The following is a 25487-nucleotide window of genomic DNA, read 5'->3' as shown; positions in this document are numbered from 1 at the left end:
CACTGGAGAGTCACTTGTAGAGAAGGATCAGGTACTAATAATCTACATACATCATATGTCCTAGGAGTAGAAACACTGGAGAGACACTAGTAGAGAAGGATCAGGTACTAATAATCTACATGCATCATATGTCCTAGGAGGAGTAACACTGGAGAGTCACTTGTAGAGAAGGATCAGGTACTAATAATCTACATACATCATATGTTCTAGCAGGAGTAACACTGGGAGAGTTGTGTGCAAGAGGCCTTAAAGGGGTTATCCCACTTCGCCTTTTCATACTTACCTGCTGCCAGCGCGCCATTCACTTCATGGATTCTGGCTGGGGGCGGGCTTCATCTTGATTGAAGTCTTCTCCCGTCCGGGCCGCGCGCTGGACTGAATGCGCACGCCACCGCGCATGCGCCATGGTGACTTATTCCTGGCCAGTATAGTACAGAGCCGGCGTGCGCATTCGCGGCTCTGTACTATTCTGGCCAGGAAGAAGTCACCATCGCGCATGCAGAACAGCGAGCGGCCCGGCTGGGAGAAAAGAAGGAGTCTTCTGCGAAAGCGCGGCCACCGGGATTCCGGAGAAGAGCGGAGCCGTAACCAGGGGATACCAAATGACAACAATGAGGAAAGTGGGGATGAATTTTATCCTAAACGGTGGGAATTTGTTAATCAAATATATTTACAAAAATGATCACTGTCAAATCATTAACAGATTTAACAGTGATCATTATGATGGCACAACCCCTTTAATCTGCTGTTGCTAGTTTTTTAAAAGGAGGCGTGGCAAGGGAAGGGTGCGACCAAGGGCATCAGCCAGACATGACACAGTTTATGACGTTTGCGCCAGTTTTCTCACATAAATGATGACTTATCTATACCAGCTGCAACTGCCAGCCCATGACCTTAATCTATAATGAAACATGTGCCTCTTCATAAATTAAATGCATCCTCTGGCAGCGCAGGAGATATCTAGACTGGCATAGGACACACCGGTCTTGGTCTCATCAATGAAAATTGGCCCTGATTTATCAAGTGGAGATGTTTGGCCATAACGCACAACACCACATTTGACGAACAAACCCACCATACGGTTCTATAAGTACAAACACCTCATACCAGCACAGTGGTGGGGATGATCTGGGCTTGTTTTGCAACCACAGGACCCTGGCACCTTCTAGTCATTGAGTTGACCATGAACTCCTCTAAATACTGAAGAATTCTAGACTCAAATGTGAGGCAGTCTATCCAAAAGCTAAAGCTTGGCCGAAACTGGGCCATGGAACAGGGCCTAAGCATTAACAGAAAATCTACAGCAGAATGGCTGAAAAATTAGAGAACTGAGATTCTGCTTTGACCCAAAGTCCAGACTTCGACCCCATTAAAATGTTGTGATGGGACCCCAAAAGTGCTGTGCATGAAAGAAAGCCCAGAAACCTCAATGACCTGAAGAACATTGTAAAGAAGAGCGGTCAAAAGTGCTCCAAAACATTGATTGATAAAGTCATCCTAAAAAAACTGGACTTACAAGTTACTGCTGCTAACGATGGTCCTACAAGCTAATGATTCATTGGGGGCACTTGATCATGGACTCATGGGGCACTTAGTTTATCACACATGGCTTTTCCATTTTAGCTTCATTTTTGTGGAGTAAATAAAACACTGTGGAATGTGTTGTGTGCTGTGCTTCATCTGAGGTTGGATTTACCTAATATTAACACCTTCTAAGATCTAGATTTTTTTTCATCATGTCTGGTGTAGGGATTCGCTCTGGTAGACAGGGTGAGCGGACGCAGTACAGAAGCACAAAAACAGTCTTTACCAGAAATTAGTGTTTATTCACACTTGGCAGGCTTCACAAAACAGAAAACAACTTCATCTTAGTTTTCAGTCCTGGTGTTCAGTCCACACCGTGCTGCAGGTACTGCGTATAGAGATCAAGTCCTGGTATTCAGTCCACACCGTGCTGCAGGATCGGTGTATAGAGATCAAGTCCTAGTGTTCAGTCCACACTGTGCTGCGGGTACTGCGTATAGAGATCAAGTCCTGGTGTTCAGTCCACACCGTGCTGCAGGTACTGCGTATAGAGATCAAGTCCTGGTATTCAGTCCACACCGTGCTGCAGGTACCGTGTATAGAGATCAAGTCCTGGTATTCAGTCCACACCGTGCTGTGGGTACCGCGTATAGAGATCAAGTCCTGGTATTCAGTCCACACCGTGCTGCAGGATCGGTGTATAGAGATCAAGTCCTAGTGTTCAGTCCACAATGTGCTGCGGGTACTGCGTATAGAGATCAAGTCCTGATGTTCAGTCCACACCGTGCTGCAGGTACTGCGTATAGAGATCAAGTCCTGGTGTTCAGTCCACACCGTGCTGCAGGTACTGCGTATAGAGATCAAGTCCTGGTGTTCAGTCCACACCGTACTGCAGGTACTGCGTATAGAGATCAAGTCCTGGTGTTCAGTCCACACCGTGCTGCAGGTACTGCGTATAGAGATCAAGTCCTGGTGTTCAGTCCACACCGTGCTGCAGGTACTGCGTATAGAGATCAAGTCCTGGTGCTCAGTCCACACCGTGCTGCAGGTACCGCGTATAGAGATCAAGTCCCGGTGTTCAGTCCACACCATACTGCAGGTACTGCGTATAGAGATCAAGTCCTGGTGTTCAGTCCACACCGTGCTGCAGGTACTGCGTATAGAGATCAAGTCCTGGTGTTCAGTCCACACCGTACTGCAGGTACTGCGTATAGAGATCAAGTCCTGGTGCTCAGTCCACACCATACTGCAGGTACCGCGTATAGAGATCAAGTCCTGGTATTCAGTCCACACCGTGCTGCAGGATCGGTGTATAGAGATCAAGTCCTAGTGTTCAGTCCACAATGTGCTGCGGGTACCGCGTATAGAGATCAAGTCCTGGTATTCAGTCCACACCGTGCTGCGGGTACCGCGTATAGAGATCAAGTCCTGGTATTCAGTCCACACCGTGCTGCAGGATCGGTGTATAGAGATCAAGTCCTTATGTTCAGTCCACACCGTGCTGCAGGTACTGCGTATAGAGATCAAGTCCTGGTGTTCAGTCCACACCGTGCTGCAGGTACTGCGTATAGAGATCAAGTCCTGGTATTCAGTCCACACCGTGCTGCAGGTACCGTGTATAGAGATCAAGTCCTGGTATTCAGTCCACACCATACTGCAGGTACTGCGTATAGAGATCAAGTCCTGGTGTTCAGTCCACACCGTGCTGCAGGTACTGCGTATAGAGATCAAGTCCTGGTGTTCAGTCCACACCGTACTGCAGGTACTGCGTATAGAGATCAAGTCCTGGTGTTCAGTCCACACCATACTGCAGGTACTGCGTATAGAGATCAAGTCCTGGTGTTCAGTCCACACCGTGCTGCAGGTACTGCGTATAGAGATCAAGTCCTGGTGTTCAGTCCACACCGTGCTGCAGGTACCGCGTATAGAGATCAAGTCCTGATGCTCAGTCCACACCGTGCTGCAGGTACCGCGTATAGAGATCAAGTCCTGGTGCTCAGTCCACACCGTGCTGCAGGTACCGCGTATAGAGATCAAGTCCTGGTGTTCAGTCCACACCGTGCTGCAGGTACTGCGTATAGAGATCAAGTCCTGGTGTTCAGTCCACACCGTGCTGCGGGTACCGCGTATAGAGATCAAGTCCTGGTGTTCAGTCCACACCGTGCTGCGGGTACCGCGTATAGAGATCAAGTCCTGGTATTCAGTCCACACCGTGCTGCAGGTACCGCGTATAGAGATCAAGTCCTGGTGCTCAGTCCACACCGTGCTGCAGGTACTGCGTATAGAGATCAAGTCCTGGTGCTCAGTCCACACCATGCTGCAGGTACTGCGTATAGAGATCAAGTCCTGGTGCTCAGTCCACACCGTGCTGCAGGTACTGCGTATAGAGATCAAGTCCTAGTGTTCAGTCCACACCGTGCTGTGGATACCGCGTATAGAGATCAAGTCCTGGTGTTCAGTCCACACCGTACTGCAGATACTGCGTATAGAGATCAAGTCCTGATGCTCAGTCCACAACGTGCTGCAGGTACCGTGTATAGAGATCAAGTCCTGGTGTTCAGTCCACACCGTGCTGCAGGTACCGCGTATAGAGATCAAGTCCTGGTGCTCAGTCCACACCGTGCTGCGGGTACCGCGTATAGAGATCAAGTCCTGGTGTTCAGTCCACACCGTGCTGCAGGTACTGCGTATAGAGATCAAGTCCCGGTGTTCAGTCCACACCGTGCTGCGGGTACCGCGTATAGAGATCACGTCCTGGTGCTCAGTCCACACCGTGCTGCAGGTACCGCGTATAGAGATCAAGTCCTGGTGTTCAGTCCACACCATACTGCAGGTACTGCGTATAGAGATCAAGTCCTGGTGTTCAGTCCACACCGTACTGCAGGTAACGCGTATAGAGATCAAGTCCTGGTGCTCAGTCCACACCGTGCTGCGGGTACCGCGTAGAGAGATCAAGTCCTGATGTTCAGTCCACACCGTACTGCAGGTAACGCGTATAGAGATCAAGTCCTGGTGCTCAGTCCACACCGTGCTGCAGGTACTGCGTATAGAGATCAAGTCCTGGTATTCAGTCCACACCGTGCTGCAGGTACTGCGTATAGAGATCAAGTCCTGGTATTCAGTCCACACCGTGCTGCAGGTACTGCGTATAGAGATCAAGTCCTGATGTTCAGTCCACACCGTGCTGCGGGTACTGCGTATAGAGATCAAGTCCTGGTGTTCAGTCCACACCGTGCTGCAGATACTGCGTATAGAGATCAAGTCCTGGTGCTCAGTCCACACCGTGCTGCGGGTACCGCGTATAGAGATCAAGTCCTGGTGCTCAGTCCACACCGTGCTGCAGGTACTGCGTATAGAGATCAAGTCCCGGTGTTCAGTCCACACCGTACTGCAGATACTGCGTATAGAGATCAAGTCCTGGTGTTCAGTCCACACCGTGCTGCGGGTACCGTGTATAGAGATCAAGTCCTGATGTTCAGTCCACACCGTGCTGCAGGTACCGTGTATAGAGATCAAGTCCTGGTATTCAGTCCACACCGTGCTGCAGATACTGCGTATAGAGATCAAGTCCTGGTGTTCAGTCCACACCGTGCTGCGGGTACCGTGTATAGAGATCAAGTCCTGGTATTCAGTCCACACCGTACTGCAGGTACCGCGTATAGAGATCAAGTCCTGGTGTTCAGTCCACACCGTACTGCAGATACTGCGTATAGAGATCAAGTCCTGGTATTCAGTCCACACCGTGCTGCGGGTACCGCGTATAGAGATCAAGTCCTGGTGCTCAGTCCACACCGTGCTGCGGGTACTGCGTATAGAGATCAAGTCCTGGTGTTAAGTCCACACCGTGCTGCAGGTACCGTGTATAGAGATCAAGTCCTGGTGTTCAGTCCACACCGTACTGCAGATACTGCGTATAGAGATCAAGTCCTGGTATTCAGTCCACACCGTGCTGCGGGTACCGCGTATAGAGATCAAGTCCTGGTGTTCAGTCCACACCGTGCTGCGGGTACTGCGTATAGAGATCAAGTCCTAGTGTTAAGTCCACACCGTGCTGCAGGTACCGTGTATAGAGATCAAGTCCTGGTGTTCAGTCCACACCGTGCTGCAGGATCGGTGTATAGAGATCAAGTCCTAGTGTTCAGTCCACAATGTGCTGCAGGTACCGCGTATAGAGATCAAGTCCTAGTGTTCAGTCCACACCGTGCTGCAGGTACCGCGTATAGAGATCAAGTCCTGATGTTCAGTCCACACCGTGCTGCAGGTACCGCGTATAGAGATCAAGTCCTGATGTTCAGTCCACACCGTGCTGCAGGTACCGCGTATAGAGATCAAGTCCTGGTGTTCAGTCCACACCGTACTGCAGGTACTGCGTATAGAGATCAAGTCCTAGTGTTCAGTCCACACCGTGCTGCAGGTACCGCGTATAGAGATCAAGTCCTGGTGTTCAGTCCACACCGTGCTGCAGGTACTGCGTATAGAGATCAAGTCCTGATGTTCAGTCCACACCGTGCTGCAGGTTCGGTGTATAGAGATCAAGTCCTGGTGTTCAGTCCACACCGTGCTGCAGGTACCGCGTATAGAGATCAAGTCCTGGTGCTCAGTCCACACCGTGCTGCGGGTACCGCGTATAGAGATCAAGTCCTGGTATTCAGTCCACACCGTGCTGCGGGTACTGCGTATAGAGATCAAGTCCTGGTGCTCAGTCCACACCGTGCTGCAGGTACTGCGTATAGAGATCAAGTCCTGGTATTCAGTCCACACCGTGCTGCGGGTACTGCGTATAGAGATCAAGTCCTGGTATTCAGTCCACACTGTGCTGCAGGTACTGCGTATAGAGATCAAGTCCCGGTATTCAGTCCACACCGTGCTGCAGGTACTGCGTATAGAGATCAAGTCCTGGTATTCAGTCCACACCGTGCTGCAGGTACCGCGTATAGAGATCAAGTCCTGGTGTTCAGTCCACACCGTGCTGCGGGTACTGCGTATAGAGATCAAGTCCTGGTGTTCAGTCCACACCGTGCTGCAGGTACCGCGTATAGAGATCAAGTCCTGGTGCTCAGTCCACACCGTGCTGCAGGTACTGCGTATAGAGATCAAGTCCTGGTATTCAGTCCACACCGTGCTGCGGGTACTGCGTATAGAGATCAAGTCCTGGTATTCAGTCCACACTGTGCTGCAGGTACTGCGTATAGAGATCAAGTCCCGGTATTCAGTCCACACCGTGCTGCAGGTACTGCGTATAGAGATCAAGTCCTGGTATTCAGTCCACACCGTGCTGCAGGTACCGCGTATAGAGATCAAGTCCTGGTGTTCAGTCCACACCGTGCTGCGGGTACTGCGTATAGAGATCAAGTCCTGGTGCTCAGTCCACACCGTGCTGCGGGTACCGCGTATAGAGATCAAGTCCTGGTGCTCAGTCCACACCGTGCTGCAGGTACCGTGTATAGAGATCAAGTCCTGGTGCTCAGTCCACACCGTGCTGCAGGTACCGTGTATAGAGATCAAGTCCTGGTGTTCAGTCCACACCGTGCTGCAGGATCGTGTATAGAAATCAAGTCCTGGTGTTCAGTCCACACCGTGCTGCAGGTACCGCGTATAGAGATCAAGTCCTGATGTTCAGTCCACACCGTGCTGCAGGTACCGCGTATAGAGATCAAGTCCTGGTATTCAGTCCACACCGTGCTGCGGGTACCGCGTATAGAGATCAAGTCCTGGTATTCAGTCCACACCGTGCTGCAGGTACCGCGCAGAGAGATCAAGTCCTGGTATTCAGTCCACACCGTACTGCAGGTACTGCGTATAGAGATCAAGTCCTGGTGTTCAGTCCACACCGTGCTGAGGGTACCGCGTATAGAGATCACGTCCTGGTGCTCAGTCCACACCGTGCTGCAGGTACCGCGTATAGAGATCAAGTCCTAGTGTTCAGTCCATACCGTGCTGCGGGTACCGTGTATAGAGATCAAGTCCTGGTGTTCAGTCCACACCGTGCTGCAGGTACCGCGTATAGAGATCAAGTCCTGGTGCTCAGTCCACACCGTGCTGCGGGTACCGCGTATAGAGATCAAGTCCTGGTGTTCAGTCCACACCGTGCTGCAGGTACTGCGTATAGAGATTAAGTCCTAGTGTTCAGTCCACACCGTACTGCAGGTACCGCGTATAGAGATTAAGTCCTAGTGTTCAGTCCACACCGTACTGCAGGTACTGCGTATAGAGATCAAGTCCTGATGTTCAGTCCACACCGTGCTGCAGGTACTGCGTATAGAGATCAAGTCCTGATGTTCAGTCCACACCGTGCTGCGGGTACCGCGTATAGAGATCACGTCCTGGTGTTCAGTCCACACCGTGCTGCAGGTACCGCGTATAGAGATCAAGTCCTGGTGTTCAGTCCACACCGTACTGCAGGTACCGCGTATAGAGATCAAGTCCTGGTGTTCAGTCCACACCGTGCTGCAGGTACCGCGTATAGAGATCAAGTCCTAGTGTTCAGTCCATACCGTGCTGCAGGATCGGTGTATAGAGATCAAGTCCTGGTGTTCAGTCCACACCGTGCTGCAGGATCGGTGTATAGAGATCAAGTCCTAGTGTTCAGTCCACAATGTGCTGCGGGTACCGCGTATAGAGATCAAGTCCTGGTGTTCAGTCCACACCGTGCTGCAGGTACTGCGTATAGAGATCAAGTCCTGATGTTCAGTCCACACCGTGCTGCGGGTACCGCGTATAGAGATCACGTCCTGGTGTTCAGTCCACACCGTGCTGCAGGTACTGCGTATAGAGATCAAGTCCTGGTGTTCAGTCCATACCGTGCTGCAGGTACCGTGTATAGAGATCAAGTCCTGGTGCTCAGTCCACACCGTGCTGCAGGTACCGTGTATAGAGATCAAGTCCTGGTGCTCAGTCCACACCGTGCTGCAGGTACCGTGTATAGAGATCAAGTCCTGGTGTTCAGTCCACACCGTGCTGCAGGATCGGTGTATAGAGATCAAGTCCTAGTGTTCAGTCCACAATGTGCTGCGGGTACCGCGTATAGAGATCAAGTCCTGGTGTTCAGTCCACACCGTACTGCAGGTACTGCGTATAGAGATCAAGTCCTGATGTTCAGTCCACACCGTGCTGCAGGTACTGCGTATAGAGATCAAGTCCTGATGTTCAGTCCACACCGTGCTGAGGGTACTGCGTATAGAGATCAAGTCCTGATGTTCAGTCCACACCGTGCTGCAGGTACCGCGTACAGGGATCAAGTCCTGATGTTCAGTCCACACCGTGCTGCAGGTACTGCGTATAGAGATCAAGTCCTGGTATTCAGTCCACACCGTACTGCAGGTACTGCGTATAGAGATCAAGTCCTGGTGTTCAGTCCACACCGTGCTGAGGGTACCGCGTATAGAGATCACGTCCTGGTGCTCAGTCCACACCGTGCTGCAGGTACCGCGTATAGAGATCAAGTCCTAGTGTTCAGTCCATACCGTGCTGCGGGTACCGTGTATAGAGATCAAGTCCTGGTGTTCAGTCCACACCGTACTGCAGGTACTGCGTATAGAGATCAAGTCCTGATGTTCAGTCCACACCGTGCTGCGGGTACCGCGTATAGAGATCAAGTCCTGGTGTTCAGTCCACACCGTGCTGCAGGTACCGCGTATAGAGATCAAGTCCTGGTGTTCAGTCCACACCGTGCTGCAGGTACTGCGTATAGAGATCAAGTCCTAGTGTTCAGTCCACACCGTGCTGCAGGTACTGCATATAGAGATCAAGTCCTGGTGTTCAGTCCACACCGTGCTGAGGGTACCGCGTATAGAGATCAAGTCCTGATGTTCAGTCCACACCGTGCTGCAGGTAGCGCGTATAGAGATCAAGTCCTAGTGTTCAGTCCATACCGTGCTGCGGGTACCGTGTATAGAGATCAAGTCCTGGTGTTCAGTCCACACCGTACTGCAGGTACTGCGTATAGAGATCAAGTCCTGATGTTCAGTCCACACCGTGCTGCGGGTACCGCGTATAGAGATCACGTCCTGGTGTTCAGTCCACACCGTGCTGCAGGTACCGCGTATAGAGATCAAGTCCTGGTGTTCAGTCCACACCGTGCTGCAGGTACTGCGTATAGAGATCAAGTCCTAGTGTTCAGTCCACACCGTGCTGCAGGTACTGCGTATAGAGATCAAGTCCTAGTGTTCAGTCCACACCGTGCTGCAGGTACCGCGTATAGAGATCAAGTCCTAGTGTTCAGTCCACACCGTACTGCAGGTACCGCGTATAGAGATCAAGTCCTAGTGTTCAGTCCACACCGTGCTGCAGGTACTGCATATAGAGATCAAGTCCTGATGCTCAGTCCACACCATGCTGCAGGTACCGCGTATAGAGATCAAGTCCTGGTGTTCAGTCCTCGTGCTGCAGGTACTGCGTATAGAGATCAAGTCCTGGTGTTCAGTCGACACCGTGCTGCAGGTACCGCTTACAGGGATCAAGTCCTGGTGTTCAGTCCACACCGTGCTGCAGGTACCGCGTATAGAGATCAAGTCCTGGTGTTCAGTCCACACCGTGCTGCAGGTACCGCATACAGGGATCAAGTCCTGGTGTTCAGTCCACACCGTGCTGCAGGTACCGCGTATAGAGATCAAGTCCTGGTGTTCAGTCCACACCGTACTGCAGGTACTGCTTATAGAGATCAAGTCCTGGTGTTCAGTCCACACCGTGCTGCAGGTTCGGTGTATAGAGATCAAGTCCTGGTGTTCAGTCCACACCGTGCTGCGGGTACCGCGTATAGAGATCAAGTCCTGGTATTCAGTCCACACCGTGCTGCAGGTACCGCGTATAGAGATCAAGTCCTGATGTTCAGTCCACACCGTGCTGCAGGTACCGTGTATAGAGATCAAGTCCTGGTGTTCAGTCCACACCGTGCTGCGGGTTCCGCGTATAGAGATCAAGTCCTGGTGCTCAGTCCACACCGTGCTGCGGGTTCCGCGTATAGAGATCAAGTCCTGATGCTCAGTCCACACCGTGCTGCGGGTACCGCGTATAGAGATCAAGTCCTGGTGCTCAGTCCATACCGTGCTGCGGGTTCCGCGTATAGAGATCAAGTCCTGATGCTCAGTCCACACCGTGCTGCGGGTACCGCGTATAGAGATTAGGTCCTGGTGCTCAGTCCACACCGTGCTACGGGTACCGCGTATAGAGATCAAGTCCTGGTGTTCAGTCCACACCGTACTGCAGATACTGCGTATAGAAATCAAGTCCTGGTATTCAGTCCACACCGTGCTGCAGGTACTGCGTATAGAGATCAAGTCCTGGTATTTAGTCCACACCGTACTGCAGGTACTGCGTATAGAGATCAAGTCCTGATGTTCAGTCCACACCGTGCTGCAGGTACCGCGTATAGAGATCAAGTCCTGGTATTCAGTCCACACCGTACTGCAGGTACTGCGTATAGAGATCAAGTCCTGATGTTCAGTCCACACCGTGCTGCAGGTACCGCGTATAGAGATCAAGTCCTGGTATTCAGTCCACACCGTACTGCAGGTACTGCGTATAGAGATCAAGTCCTGATGTTCAGTCCACACCGTGCTGCAGGTACCGCGTATAGAGATCAATTCCTGATGTTCAGTCCACACCGTGCTGCAGGTACCGCGTATAGAGATCAAGTCCTGATGTTCAGTCCACACCGTGCTGCGGGTACCGCGTATAGAGATCAAGTCCTGGTGTTCAGTCCACACCGTGCTGCAGGTACCGCGTATAGAGATCAAGTCCTGCTGTTCAGTCCACACCGTGCTGAGGGTACCGCGTATAGAGATCAAGTCCTGGTGTTCAGTCCACACCGTGCTGCGGGTACTGCGTATAGAGATCAAGTCCTGGTGTTCAGTCCACACCGTGCTGCAGGTACTGCGTATAGAGATCAAGTCCTGGTGCTCAGTCCACACCGTGCTGCAGGTACTGCGTATAGAGATCAAGTCCTGGTGTTCAGTACACACCGTGCTGCGGTTACTGCGTATAGAGATCACGTCCTGGTGTTCAGTCCACACCGTACTGCAGGTACCGCGTATAGAGATCAAGTCCTGGTGTTCAGTCCACACCGTGCTGCGGGTTCCGCGTATAGAGATCAAGTCCTGGTGCTCAGTCCACACCGTGCTGCAGGTACCGCGTATAGAGATCAAGTCCTGCTGTTCAGTCGACACCGTGCTGCGGGTTCCGCGTATAGAGATCAAGTCCTGGTGCTCAGTCCACACCGTGCTGCAGGTACCGCGTATAGAGATCAAGTCCTGGTGCTCAGTCCACACCGTGCTGCGGGTAACGCGAATAGAGATCAAGTCCTGGCGTTCAGTCCACACCGTGCTGTGGGTACCGTGTATAGAGATCAAGTCCTGGTGTTCAGTCCATACCGTGCTGCGGGTTCCGCGTATAGAGATCAAGTCCTGATGCTCAGTCCACACCGTGCTGCGGGTACTGCGTATAGAGATCAAGTCCTGATGCTCAGTCCATACCGTGCTGCGGGTACCGCATATAGAGATCAAGTCCCGATGCTCAGTTCACACCGTGCTGCAGGTACCGCGTATAGAGATCAAGTGCTGCAGGTACCGCGTATAGAGATCAAGTCCTGGTGCTCAGTCCACACCGTACTGCAGGTACTGCGTATAGAGATCAAGTCCTGGTGTTCAGTCCACACCGTGCTGCGGGTAACGCGAATAGAGATCAAGTCCTGGCGTTCAGTCCACACAGTGCTGCAGGTACCGCGTATAGAGATCAAGTCCTGGTGCTCAGTTCACACCGTGCTACAGGTACCGCGTATAGAGATCAAGTTCTGGTGTTCAGTCCACACCGCGCTGCAGGTACCGCGTATAGAGATCAAGTCCTGGTGTTCAGTCCATACCGTGCTGCGGGTACCGTGTATAGAGATCAAGTCCTGGTGTTCAGTCCATACCGTGCTGCGGGTTCCGCGTATAGAGATCAAGTCCTGATGCTCAGTCCACACCGTGCTGTGGGTACCGTGTATAGAGATCAAGTCCTGGTGCTCAGTCCACACCGTGCTGCAGGTACTGCGTATAGAGATCAAGTCCTGGTGTTCAGTCCACACCGTGCTGCGGGTACTGCGTATAGAGATCAAGTCCTGGTATTCAGTCCACACTGTGCTGCAGGTACTGCGTATAGAGATCAAGTCCTGGTGCTCAGTCCACACCGTGCTGCAGGTACTGCGTATAGAGATCAAGTCCTGGTGCTCAGTCCACACCGTGCTGCGGGTAACGCGAATAGAGATCAAGTCCTGGTGTTCAGTCCACACCGTGCTGCGGGTACCGCGTATAGAGATCAAGTCCTGGTGTTCAGTCCACACCGTGCTGCGGGTAATGCGAATAGAGATCAAGTCCTGGTGCTCAGTCCACACCGTGCTGCGGGTAACGCGAATAGAGATCAAGTCCTGGTGTTCAGTCCACACCATGCTGCGGGTACCGCGCAGAGAGATCAAGTCCTGGTGCTCAGTCCACACCGTGCTGCGGGTACCGCGTATAGAGATCAAGTCCTGGTGCTCAGTCCACACCGTGCTGCGGGTACCGCGTATAGAGATCAAGTCCTGGTGCTCAGTCCACACCGTGCTGCAGGTACCGCGTATAGAGATCAAGTCCTGGTGCTCAGTCCACACCGTGCTACGGGTAACGTGAATAGAGATCAAGTCCTGGCGTTCAGTCCACACAGTGCTGCAGGTACCGCGTATAGAGATCAAGTCCTGGTGTTCAGTCCACACCGTGCTGTAAATACCGCGTATAGAGATCAAGTCCTGGTGTTCAGTCCACACCGTGCTGCAGGTACCGCGTATAGAGATCAAGTCCTGGTGTTCAGTCCATACCGTGCTGCGGGTTCCGCGTATAGAGATCAAGTCCTGGTGCTCAGTCCACACCGTGCTGCAGGTACCGCGTATAGAGATCAAGTCCTGGTATTCAGTCCACACCGTACTGCAGGTACTGCGTATAGAGATCAAGTCCTGGTGCTCAGTCCACACCGTGCTGCGGGTACTGCGTATAGAGATCAAGTCCTGGTGTTCAATCCACACCGTGCTGCGGGTACCGCGTATAGAGATCAAGTCCTGGTGCTTAGTCCACACCGTGCTGCGGGTACCGCGTATAGAGATCAAGTCCTGGTGCTCAGTCCACACCGTGCTGCAGGTACCGCGTATAGAGATCAAGTCCTGGTGCTCAGTCCACACCGTACTGCGGATACCGCGTATAGAGATCAAGTCCTGATGCTCAGTCCACACCGTGCTGCGGGTACTGCGTATAGAGATCAAGTCCTGGTGTTCAATCCACACCGTGCTGCGGGTACCGCGTATAGAGATCAAGTCCTGGTGCTAAGTCCACACCGTGCTGCGGGTACCGCGTATAGAGATCAAGTCCTGGTGTTCAGTCCACACCGTGCTGCAGGTACCGCGTATAGAGATCAAGTCCTGGTGTTCAGTCCACACCGTGCTGCAGATACTGCGTATAGAGATCAAGTCCTGGTGTTCAGTCCACACCGTGCTGCGGGTACTGCGTATAGAGATCAAGTCCTGGTGTTCAGTCCACACCGTACTGCGGGTACTGCGTATAGAGATCAAGTCCTGGTGTTCAGTCCACACCGTGCTGCGGATACCGCGTATAGAGATCAAGTCCTGGTGCTCAGTCCACACCGTGCTGCGGGTACTGCGTATAGAGATCAAGTCCTGGTGCTCAGTCCACACCGTGCTGTGGGTACTGCGTATAGAGATCAAGTCCTGGTGCTCAGTCCACACCGTGCTGCAGGTACCGCGTATAGAGATCAAGTCCTGGTGTTCAGTCCACACCGTGCTGCAGGTACCGCGTATAGAGATCAAGTCCTGGTGTTCAGTCCACACTGTGCTGCGGGTACCGCGTATAGAGATCAAGTCCTGGTGCTCAGTCCACACCGTGCTGCGGGTACTGCGTATAGAGATCAAGTCCTGGTGTTCAGTCCACACCGTGCTGCGGGTACTGCGTATAGAGATCAAGTCCTAGTGTTCAGTCCACACCGTGCTGCAGGTACTGCGTATAGAGATCAAGTCCTGGTGCTCAGTCCACACCGTACTGCGGGTACCGCGTATAGAGATCAAGTCCTGGTGTTCAGTCCACACCGTGCTGCGGGTACCGCGTATAGAGATCAAGTCCTGATGTTCAGTCCACACCGTGCTGCAGGTACTGCGTATAGAGATCAAGTCCTGGTGCTCAGTCCACACCGTGCTGCGGGTACTGCGTATAGAGATCAAGTCCTGGTGCTCAGTCCACACCGTGCTGTGGGTACCGCGTATAGAGATCAAGTCCTGGTGCTCAGTCCACACCGTGCTGCGGGTACCGCGTATAGAGATCAAGTCCTGATGTTCAGTCCACACCGTGCTGCAGGTACTGCGTATAGAGATCAAGTCCTGGTGCTCAGTCCACACCGTGCTGCGGGTACTGCGTATAGAGATCAAGTCCCGGTGCTCAGTCCACACCGTGCTGCGGGTACCGCGTATAGAGATCAAGTCCTGGTGCTCAGTCCACACCGTGCTGCGGGTACTGCGTATAGAGATCAAGTCCCGGTGCTCAGTCCACACCGTGCTGCGGATACCGCGTATAGAGATCAAGTCCCGGTGCTCAGTCCACACCGTGCTGCGGGTACCGCGTATAGAGATCAAGTCCTGGTGCTCAGTCCACACCGTGCTGCGGGTACTGCGTATAGAGATCAAGTCCCGGTGCTCAGTCCACACCGTGCTGCAGGTACTGCGTATAGAGATCAAGTCCTGGTGCTCAGTCCACACCGTACTGCGGATACCGCGTATAGAGATCAAGTCCTGGTGCTCAGTCCACACCGTGCTGCGGGTAACGTGAATAGAGATCAAGTCCTGGCGTTCAGTCCACACAGTGCTGCAGGTACCGCGTATAGAGATCAAGTCCTGGTGCTCAGTCCACACCGTGCTGCAGGTACCGCGTATAGAGATCAAGTCCTGGTGTTCAGTCCATACCGTGCTGCGGGTTCCGCGTATAGAGATCAAGTCCTGATGCTCAGTCCACACCGTGCTGCGGGTACTGCGTATAGAGATCAAGTCCTGGTGTTCAATCCACACCGTGCTGCGGGTACCGCGTATAGAGATCAAGTCCTGGTGCTCAGTCCACACCGTGCTGCGGGTACCGCGTATAGAGATCAAGTCCTGGTGCTCAGTCCACACCGTGCTGCAGGTACCGCGTATAGAGATCAAGTCCTGGTGTTCAGTCCACACTGTGCTGCGGGTACCGCGTATAGAGATCAAGTCCTGGTGCTCAGTCCACACCGTGCTGCGGGTACTGCGTATAGAGATCAAGTCCTGGTGTTCAGTCCACACCGTGCTGCGGATACCGCGTATAGAGATCAAGTCCTGGTGCTCAGTCCACACCGTGCTGCGGGTACTGCGTATAGAGATCAAGTCCTAGTGTTCAGTCCACACCGTGCTGCAGGTACTGCGTATAGAGATCAAGTCCTGGTGCTCAGTCCACACCGTACTGCGGGTACCGCGTATAGAGATCAAGTCCTGGTGTTCAGTCCACACCGTGCTGCAGGTACTGCGTATAGAGATCAAGTCCTGGTGTTCAGTCCACACCGTGCTGCGGATACCGCGTATAGAGATCAAGTCCTGGTGCTCAGTCCACACCGTGCTGCAGGTACCGCGTATAGAGATCAAGTCCTGGTGCTCAGTCCACACCGTGCTGTGGGTACTGCGTATAGAGATCAAGTCCTGGTGCTCAGTCCACACCGTGCTGTGGGTACCGCGTATAGAGATCAAGTCCTGGTGCTCAGTCCACACCGTGCTGCGGGTACCGCGTATAGAGATCAAGTCCCGGTGCTCAGTCCACACCGTGCTGCGGGTACCGCGTATAGAGATCAAGTCCTGGTGCTCAGTCCACACCGTGCTGCGGGTACTGCGTATAGAGATCAAGTCCCGGTGCTCAGTCCACACTGTACTGCGGATACCGCGTATAGAGATCAAGTCCCGGTGCTCAGTCCACACCGTGCTGCGGGTACCGCGTATAGAGATCAAGTCCCGGTGCTCAGTCCACACCGTGCTGCGGGTACTGCGTATAGAGATCAAGTCCCGGTGCTCAGTCCACACCGTGCTGCAGGTACTGCGTATAGAGATCAAGTCCTGGTGCTCAGTCCACACCGTACTGCGGATACCGCGTATAGAGATCAAGTCCTGGTGCTCAGTCCACACCGTGCTGCGGGTACCGCGTATAGAGATCAAGTCCTGGTGTTCAGTCGACACCGTGCTGCGGGTACCGCGTATAGAGATCAAGTCCTGGTGCTCAGTCCACACCGTACTGCAGGTACTGCGTATAGAGATCAAGTCCCGGTGCTCAGTCCACATCGTATTGCAGGTACTGCGTATAGAGATCAAGTCCTGATGCTCAGTCCACACCGTGCTGCGGGTACCGCGTATAGAGATCAAGTCCTGGTGTTCAGTCCACACCGTGCTGCGGGTACTGCGTATAGAGATCAAGTCCTGGTGTTCAGTCCACACCGTGCTGCGGGTACCGCGTATAGAGATCAAGTCCTGGTGCTCAGTCCACACCGTGCTGCAGGTACTGCGTATAGAGTTCAAGTCCTGGTGTTCAGTCCACACCATGCTGCGGGTACCGCGCAGAGAGATCAAGTCCTGGTGCTCAGTCCACACCGTGCTGCGGATACCGCGCAGAGAGATCAAGTCCTGGCGTTCAGTCCACACTGTGCTGCGGGTACCGCGTATAGAGATCAAGTCCTGGTGCTCAGTCCACACCGTGCTGCGGATACCGCGTATAGAGATCAAGTCCTGGTGCTCAGTCCACACCGTGCTGCGGGTACCGCGTATAGAGATCAAGTCCTGGTGTTCAGTCGACACCGTGCTGCGGGTACCGCGTATAGAGATCAAGTCCTGGTGCTCAGTCCACACCGTACTGCAGGTACTGCGTATAGAGATCAAGTCCTGGTGTTCAGTCCACACCGTGCTGCGGGTACTGCGTATAGAGATCAAGTCCTGGTATTCAGTCCACACCGTGCTGCGGGTACTGCGTATAGAGATCAAGTCCTGGTGCTCAGTCCACACCGTGCTGCAGGTACCGCGTATAGAGATCAAGTCCTGGTATTCAGTCCACACCGTGCTGCAGGTACCGCGTATAGAGATCAAGTCCTGGTGCTCAGTCCACACCGTGCTGCGGGTACTGCGTATAGAGATCAAGTCCTGGTATTCAGTCCACACCGTGCTGCGGGTACTGCGTATAGAGATCAAGTCCTGGTGTTCAGTCCACACCGTGCTGCGGGTACCGCGTATAGAGATCAAGTCCTGGTGCTCAGTCCACACCGTGCTGCAGGTACCGCGTATAGAGATCAAGTCCTGGTATTCAGTCCACACCGTGCTGCAGGTACCGCGTATAGAGATCAAGTCCTGGTGCTCAGTCCACACCGTGCTGCGGGTACTGCGTATAGAGATCAAGTCCTGGTGCTCAGTCCACACCGTGCTGCAGGTACCGTGTATAAAGAGCAAGTCCTGATGCTCAGTCCACACCGTGCTGCGGGTACTGCGTATAGAGATCAAGTCCTAGTGTTCAGTCCACACCGTGCTGCGGGTACTGCGTATAGAGATCAAGTACTGGTGTTCAGTTCACACCGTGCTGCAGGTACCGCGTATAGAGATCAAGTCCTGGTGCTCAGTCCACACCGTGCTGCGGGTACCGCGTATAGAGATCAAGTCCTGGTGTTCAGTCCACACCGTGCTGCGGGTACCGCGTATAGAGATCAAGTCCTGGTGCTCAGTCCACACCGTGCTGCAGGTACCGCGTATAGAGATCAAGTCCTGGTGCTCAGTCCACACCGTGCTGTGGGTACCGCGTATAGAGATCAAGTCCTGGTGCTCAGTCCACACCGTGCTGCGGGTACTGCGTATAGAGATCAAGTCCCGGTGCTCAGTCCACACCGTGCTGTGGGTACCGCGTATAGAGATCAAGTCCCGGTGCTCAGTCCACACCGTGCTGCGGGTACTGCGTATAGAGATCAAGTCCTGGTGCTCAGTCCACACCGTGCTGCGGTGTTCAAGTCCGGAACATAGTCGACCAGTCCTCCCAGACAGGTTGCAAACATGCACCCAGGTACAAACACCTAACACATCCAGCCTCTCTCACACTCTGGTTGGAAACTAGAGTTTAGCTGGTTTTAATGAGAGTTGGGTTTCGGCAAAGCCCGGAACGGCATGTGAAGTCTGGTCCGGTGCTTAACCTCACCTTGCTGCAATCAGTCAATTTTAGGGGCTGGACTTTCTTTACCTCATGACTGTATTCAGTCTGTTTCTATCACACTTCACAAGTAAATCCACTGCTCAACTATTCTGCAAAGATATTCACTGCGGGGAAAGTTGACAACACAGATGCTTGTGACAGTCACTCGAGTGCGTGATCCATAACTTTATGGCTATTTAAGGACCACTCCCCATCATTTATTTCCCTAAACAATTAGGGTTGTTTGTTTCTGTGGTGCCAGAATTGATCTGGATTGTCCCAACTAGTATTTTTTCCATGTGCCTTTGACCTTCTCTGCTTGGACTACTATATAACATTAACCCTGCTAGGTCTGACCTTTTTCTTGATCAAACACAATTCCTTCTCTTGACACAGAACAGTTTTCTACTCACATCAGTCAATGACGACAAATTCTGCAGCAGCGATGCTGCCCCCCATCCGTGGCAACCCAGAGGATCCACTATCCAGATAGGCCTTGTGTCAGCCACCCATCTAAAGGACAATGATTGTGGTGTTTTTCTTTTGAAAACTTAAAAAAAAGGCGCAGTTGATAAATCTGACATGCACCTCAGTAACATAACTAACTACACCCACTTTCCCATCCAGAAGTACAGAGTGTAGTAAAATCACAACAGCAGCATGCCCCCCAAAAAGTGTGAATTTTTCCCACCAGACTGTTGGGGTAACATAAATTCTGCCCGATATATCTCCAGCCCAAAAGGGATGAGAAGAGAAAAACACCAAATAATATTCAGCTGAACCTTCTGGTAAAACATTCTACTGATCCAACTCACTGGACGAGGGCTTCAGGAAACAATCAGCAGGTATGTATGCCATGCATATCTCCAAGGACAGCTGAGGAAAACTGAGTCTACAATCTATAATAGCAGAATAAATCACACGATTTAGGAGAGCCTCTTACCATTCGCAGACACTGTTGTTGTTTTTTTGAGCCCACGCGTCGTTCCTCCACAACTTTCCTGCAAGGATCACACATTAAGGACATGAGAACACAGAAAAAGAAGCCATAGTCCATCCACTATCCAGATGAAGATGAATGACCCAGAGAAAGCATAACCAACCTACCTAAAAGGGGAAGGATAGCCCTTAGAGCCGATAATCAGGATCAACATTCATCCAAGGATTTCACTAAAACCTCAGACGATCCTGGAGTGACCGCTGTGATAATTACCTCCAGGTGCTAGATTATTCAATGACGTTCATGCTTTTATAGTAAAGAACCCTTTAATCACCACTGGAGAGTGAATGTTCTTTTCTCCACCGGGAGGTGTCACTATGGTTTTTGATGTGACCTTATGACGGAAAGCTCCTGACAATATTTCTTGCAATTATATACTTTTACAAATGGTTCACGTCCTCTTTAAATGACTCTGGGGCCCAGGACTGGACTGTATATTCTAGATGAGGCTGCACTAATGATCTGTACAATTCATGTCCTCCTTAGATGACTCTGGTGTCCAGGACTGGACTGTATATTCTAGATGAGGCTGCACTAATGATCTGTACAATTCATGTCCTCCTTAGATGACTCTGGAGCCCAGGACTGGACTGTATATTCTAGATGAGGCTGCACTAATGATCTGTACAATTCATGTCCTCCTTAGATGACTCTGGAGCCCAGGACTGGACTATATATTCTAGATGAGGCTGCACTAATGATTTGTACAATTCATGTCCTCCTTAGATGACCCTGGAGCTCAGGACTGGACTGGACATTCTAGATGAGGCTGCACTAATGACCTGTACAATTCATGTCCTCCTTAGATGACTCTGGAGCCTAGGACTGGACTGTGTATTCTAGATGAGGCTGCACTAATGATCTGTACAATTCATGTCCTCCTTAGATGACTCTGGAGCTCAGGACTGGACTGTATATTCTAGATGAGGCTGCACTAATGACCTGTACAATTCATGTCCTCCTTAGATGACTCTGGAGCTCAGGACTGGACTGTATATTCTAGATGAGGCTGCACTAATGATCTGTGCAATTCATGTCCTCCTTAGATGTCTCTGGAGCCTAGGACTGGACTGTATATTCTAGATGAGGCTGCACTAATGATCTGTACAATTCATGTCCTCCTTAGATGACTCTGGAGCCCAGGACTGGACTGTATATTCTAGATGAGGCTGCACTAATGATCTGTACAATTCATGTCCTCCTTAGATGACTCTGGTGTCCAGGAATGGACTGTATATTCTAGATGAGGCTGCACTAATGACCTGTACAATTCATGTCCTCCTTAGATGACTCTGGAGCACAGGACTGGACTGTATATTCTAGATGAGGCTGCACTAATGACCTATATAATTCATGTCCTCCTTAGATGACTCTGGGGCCCAGGACTGGACTGTATATTCTAGATGAGGCTGCACTAATGACCTATATAATTCATGTCCTCCTTAGATGACTCTGGGGCCCAGGACTGGACTGTATATTCTAGATGAGGCTGCACTAATGATCTGTGCAATTCATGTCCTCCTTAGATGTCTCTGGAGCCTAGGACTGGACTGTATATTCTAGATGAGGCTGCACTAATGATCTGTACAATTCATGTCCTCCTTAGATGACTCTGGAGCCCAGGACTGGACTGTATATTCTAGATGAGGCTGCACTAATGATCTGTACAATTCATGTCCTCCTTAGATGACTCTGGTGTCCAGGAATGGACTGTATATTCTAGATGAGGCTGCACTAATGATCTGTACAATTCATGTCCTCCTTAGATGACTCTGGGGCCCAGGACTGGACTGTATATTCTAGATGAGGCTGCACTAATGATCTGTACAATTCATGTCCTCCTTAGATGACTCTGGAGCTTAGGACTGGACTGTATATTCTAGATGAGGCTGCACTAATGACCTGTACAATTCATGTCCTCCTTAGATGACTCTGGAGCCTAGGACTGGACTGTATATTCTAGATGTGGCTGCACTAATGATCTGTACAATTCATGTCCTCTTTAAATGACTCTGGTGTCCAGGAATGGACTGTATATTCTAGATGAGGCTGCACTAATGACCTGTACAATTCATGTCCTCCTTAGATGACTCTGGAGCCCAGGACTGGACTGTATATTCTAGATGAGGCTGCACTAATGACCTATATAATTCATGTCCTCCTTAGATGACTCTGGGGCCCAGGACTGGACTGTATATTCTAGATGAGGCTGCACTAATGATCTGTGCAATTCATGTCCTCCTTAGATGTCTCTGGAGCCTAGGACTGGACTGTATATTCTAGATGAGGCTGCACTAATGATCTGTACAATTCATGTCCTCCTTAGATGACTCTGGAGCCCAGGACTGGACTGTATATTCTAGATGAGGCTGCACTAATGATCTGTACAATTCATGTCCTCCTTAGATGACTCTGGTGTCCAGGAATGGACTGTATATTCTAGATGAGGCTGCACTAATGATCTGTACAATTCATGTCCTCCTTAGATGACTCTGGGGCCCAGGACTGGACTGTATATTCTAGATGAGGCTGCACTAATGATCTGTACAATTCATGTCCTCCTTAGATGACTCTGGAGCTTAGGACTGGACTGTATATTCTAGATGAGGCTGCACTAATGACCTGTACAATTCATGTCCTCCTTAGATGACTCTGGAGCCTAGGACTGGACTGTATATTCTAGATGTGGCTGCACTAATGATCTGTACAATTCATGTCCTCTTTAAATGACTCTGGTGTCCAGGAATGGACTGTATATTCTAGATGAGGCTGCACTAATGACCTGTACAATTCATGTCCTCCTTAGATGACTCTGGAGCCCAGGACTGGACTATCTATTCTAGATGAGGCTGCACTAATGATCTGTACAATTCATGTCCTCCTTAGATGACTCTGGTGTCCAGGAATGGACTGTATATTCTAGATGAGGCTGCACTAATGATCTGTACAATTCATGTCCTCCTTAGATGACTCTGGGGCCCAGGACTGGACTGTATATTCTAGATGAGGCTGCACTAATGATCTGTACAATTCATGTCCTCCTTAGATGACTCTGGAGCTTAGGACTGGACTGTATATTCTAGATGAGGCTGCACTAATGATCTGTACAATTCATGTCCTCCTTAGATGACTCTGGAGCCTAGGACTGGACTGTATATTCTAGATGTGGCTGCACTAATGATCTGTACAATTCATGTCCTCCTTAGATGACTCTGGAGCTCAGGACTGGACTGTATATTCTAGATAAGGCTGCACTAATGATCTGTACAATTCATGTCCTCCTTAGATGACTCTGGATCTCAGGGCTGGACTGTATATTCTAGATGAGGCTGCACTAATGATCTGTACAATTCATGTCCTCCTTAGATTACTCTGGAGCTCAGGACTGGACTGTATATTCTAGATGAGGCTGCACTAATGATCTGTACAATTCATGTCCTCCTTAGATGTCTCTGGAGCTCAGGACTGGACTGTAGATTCTAGATGAGGCTGCACTAATGATCTGTACAATTCATGTCCTCCTTAGATGTCTCTGGAGCTCAGGACTGGACTGTATATTCTAGATGAGGCTGCACTAATGATCTGTACAATTCATGTCCTCAGATGACTCTGGAGCTCAGGACTGGACTGTATATTCTAGATGAGGCTGCACTAATGATCTGTATAATTCATGTCCTCCTTAGATGACTCTGGAGCCCAGGGCTGGACTGTATATTCTAGATGAGGCTGCACTAATGATCTGTACAATTCATGTCCTCCTTAGATGTCTCTGGAGCCCAGGACTGGACTGTATATTCTAGATGAGACTGCACTAATGACCTGTACAATTCATGTCCTCCTTAGATGTCTCTGGAGCTCAGGACTGGACTGTGTATTCTAGATGAGGCTGCACTAATGATCTGTACAATTCATGTCCTCCTTAGATGACTCTGGTGTCCAGGAATGGACTGTATATTCTAGATGAGGCTGCACTAATGATCTGTACAATTCAAGTCCTCCTTAGATGTCTCTGGAGCTCAGGACTGGACTGTATATTCTAGATGAGGCTGCACTAATGACCTGTACAATTCATGTCCTCCTTAGATGACTATGGAGCCCAGGACTGCACTGTATATTCTAGATGAGGCTGCACAAAATGATCTGTACAATTCATGTCCTCCTTAGATGACTCTGGAACCTAGGACTGGACTGTATATTCTAGATGAGGCTGCACTAATGATCTGTAGAATTCATGTCCTCCTTAGATGACTCTGGAGCCCAGGACTGGACTGTAGATTCTAGATGAGGCTGCACTAATGATCTGTAGAATTCATGTCCTCCTTAGATGACTCTGGTGTCCAGGAATGGACTGTATATTCTAGATGAGGCTGCACTAATGATCTGTACAATTCATGTCCTCCTTAGATGACTCTGGTGTCCAGGAATGGACTGTATATTCTAGATGAGGCTGCACTAATGATCTGTACAATTCATGTCCTCCTTAGATGACTCTGGGGCCCAGGACTGGACTGTATATTCTAGATGAGGCTGCACTAATGATCTGTACAATTCATGTCCTCCTTAGATGACTCTGGAGCTTAAGACTGGACTGTATATTCTAGATGAGGCTGCACTAATGACCTGTACAATTCATGTCCTCCTTAGATGACTCTGGAGCTCAGGACTGGACTGTATATTCTAGATGAGGCTGCACTAATGACCTGTACAATTCATGTCCTCCTTAGATGACTCTGGAGCCCAGGACTGGACTGTATATTCTAGATGAGGCTGCACTAATGATCTGTACAATTCATGTCCTCCTTAGATGACTCTGGAGCCTAGGACTGGACTGTATATTCTAGATGTGGCTGCACTAATGATCTGTACAATTCATGTCCTCCTTAGATGACTCTGGAGCTCAGGACTGGACTGTATATTCTAGATAAGGCTGCACTAATGATCTGTACAATTCATGTCCTCCTTAGATGTCTCTGGAGCTCAGGACTGGACTGTATATTCTAGATGAGGCTGCACTAATGATCTGTACAATTCATGTCCTCAGATGACTCTGGAGCTCAGGACTGGACTGTATATTCTAGATGAGGCTGCACTAATGATCTGTACAATTCATGTCCTCCTTAGATGTCTCTGGAGCCCAGGACAGGACTGTATATTCTAGATGAGACTGCACTAATGACCTGTACAATTCATGTCCTCCTTAGATGTCTCTGGAGCTCAGGACTGGACTGTGTATTCTAGATGAGGCTGCACTAATGATCTGTACAATTCATGTCCTCCTTAGAGGACTCTGGTGTCCAGGAATGGACTGTATATTCTAGATGAGGCTGCACTAATGATCTGTACAATTCACGTGCTCCTCAGATGTCTCTGGAGCTCAGGACTGGACTGTATATTCTAGATGAGGCTGCACTAATGATCTGTACAATTCATGTCCTCCTTAGATGACTCTGGAGCCCAGGACTGGACTGTATATTCTAGATGAGGCTGCACTAATGACCTGTACAATTCATGTCCTCCTTAGATGACTATGGAGCCCAGGACTGCACTGTATATTCTAGATGAGGCTGCACAAAATGATCTGTACAATTCATGTCCTCCTTAGATGACTCTGGAGCACAGGACTGGACTGTATATTCTAGATGAGGCTGCACTAATGATCTGTACAATTCATGTCCTCAGATGACTCTGGAGCTCAGGACTGGACTGTATATTCTAGATGAGGCTGCACTAATGATCTGTAG

The 25487-nt window shown here is 50.7% G+C and overlaps 1 protein-coding gene across 8 annotated transcripts in view; it reads right to left on the bottom strand.

Annotated features, from left to right (window-relative positions):
- Positions 1 to 25487, bottom strand: part of LOC122937848 (oocyte zinc finger protein XlCOF7.1-like) — a 67768-nt gene that overhangs the window by 9170 nt on the left and 33111 nt on the right. For 5 of the 8 annotated variants that reach the window (XM_044292966.1, XM_044292970.1, XM_044292967.1 and 2 more), the window contains 2 exons: positions 19690 to 19747; positions 19213 to 19259 (listed from right to left, as the gene is read on the bottom strand). In XM_044292966.1, the coding sequence (XP_044148901.1) occupies positions 19228 to 19259; positions 19690 to 19747 (90 nt within the window). In that variant the 3' untranslated portion in view covers positions 19213 to 19227. Of the gene's footprint in view, positions 1 to 19212; positions 19260 to 19689; positions 19748 to 25487 lie in introns of those variants that run through there. The other 3 variants (XM_044292971.1, XM_044292972.1, XM_044292964.1) reach the window with 1 other exon arrangement.

The sequence above is a fragment of the Bufo gargarizans genome, chromosome 5 (assembly GCF_014858855.1).
Source record: "Bufo gargarizans isolate SCDJY-AF-19 chromosome 5, ASM1485885v1, whole genome shotgun sequence".
Taxonomy (NCBI): domain Eukaryota; kingdom Metazoa; phylum Chordata; class Amphibia; order Anura; family Bufonidae; genus Bufo; species Bufo gargarizans.
The sequence above is the reverse complement of the archived record's forward strand: the minus strand, read 5'-3'. Positions and strand labels throughout refer to the sequence as shown.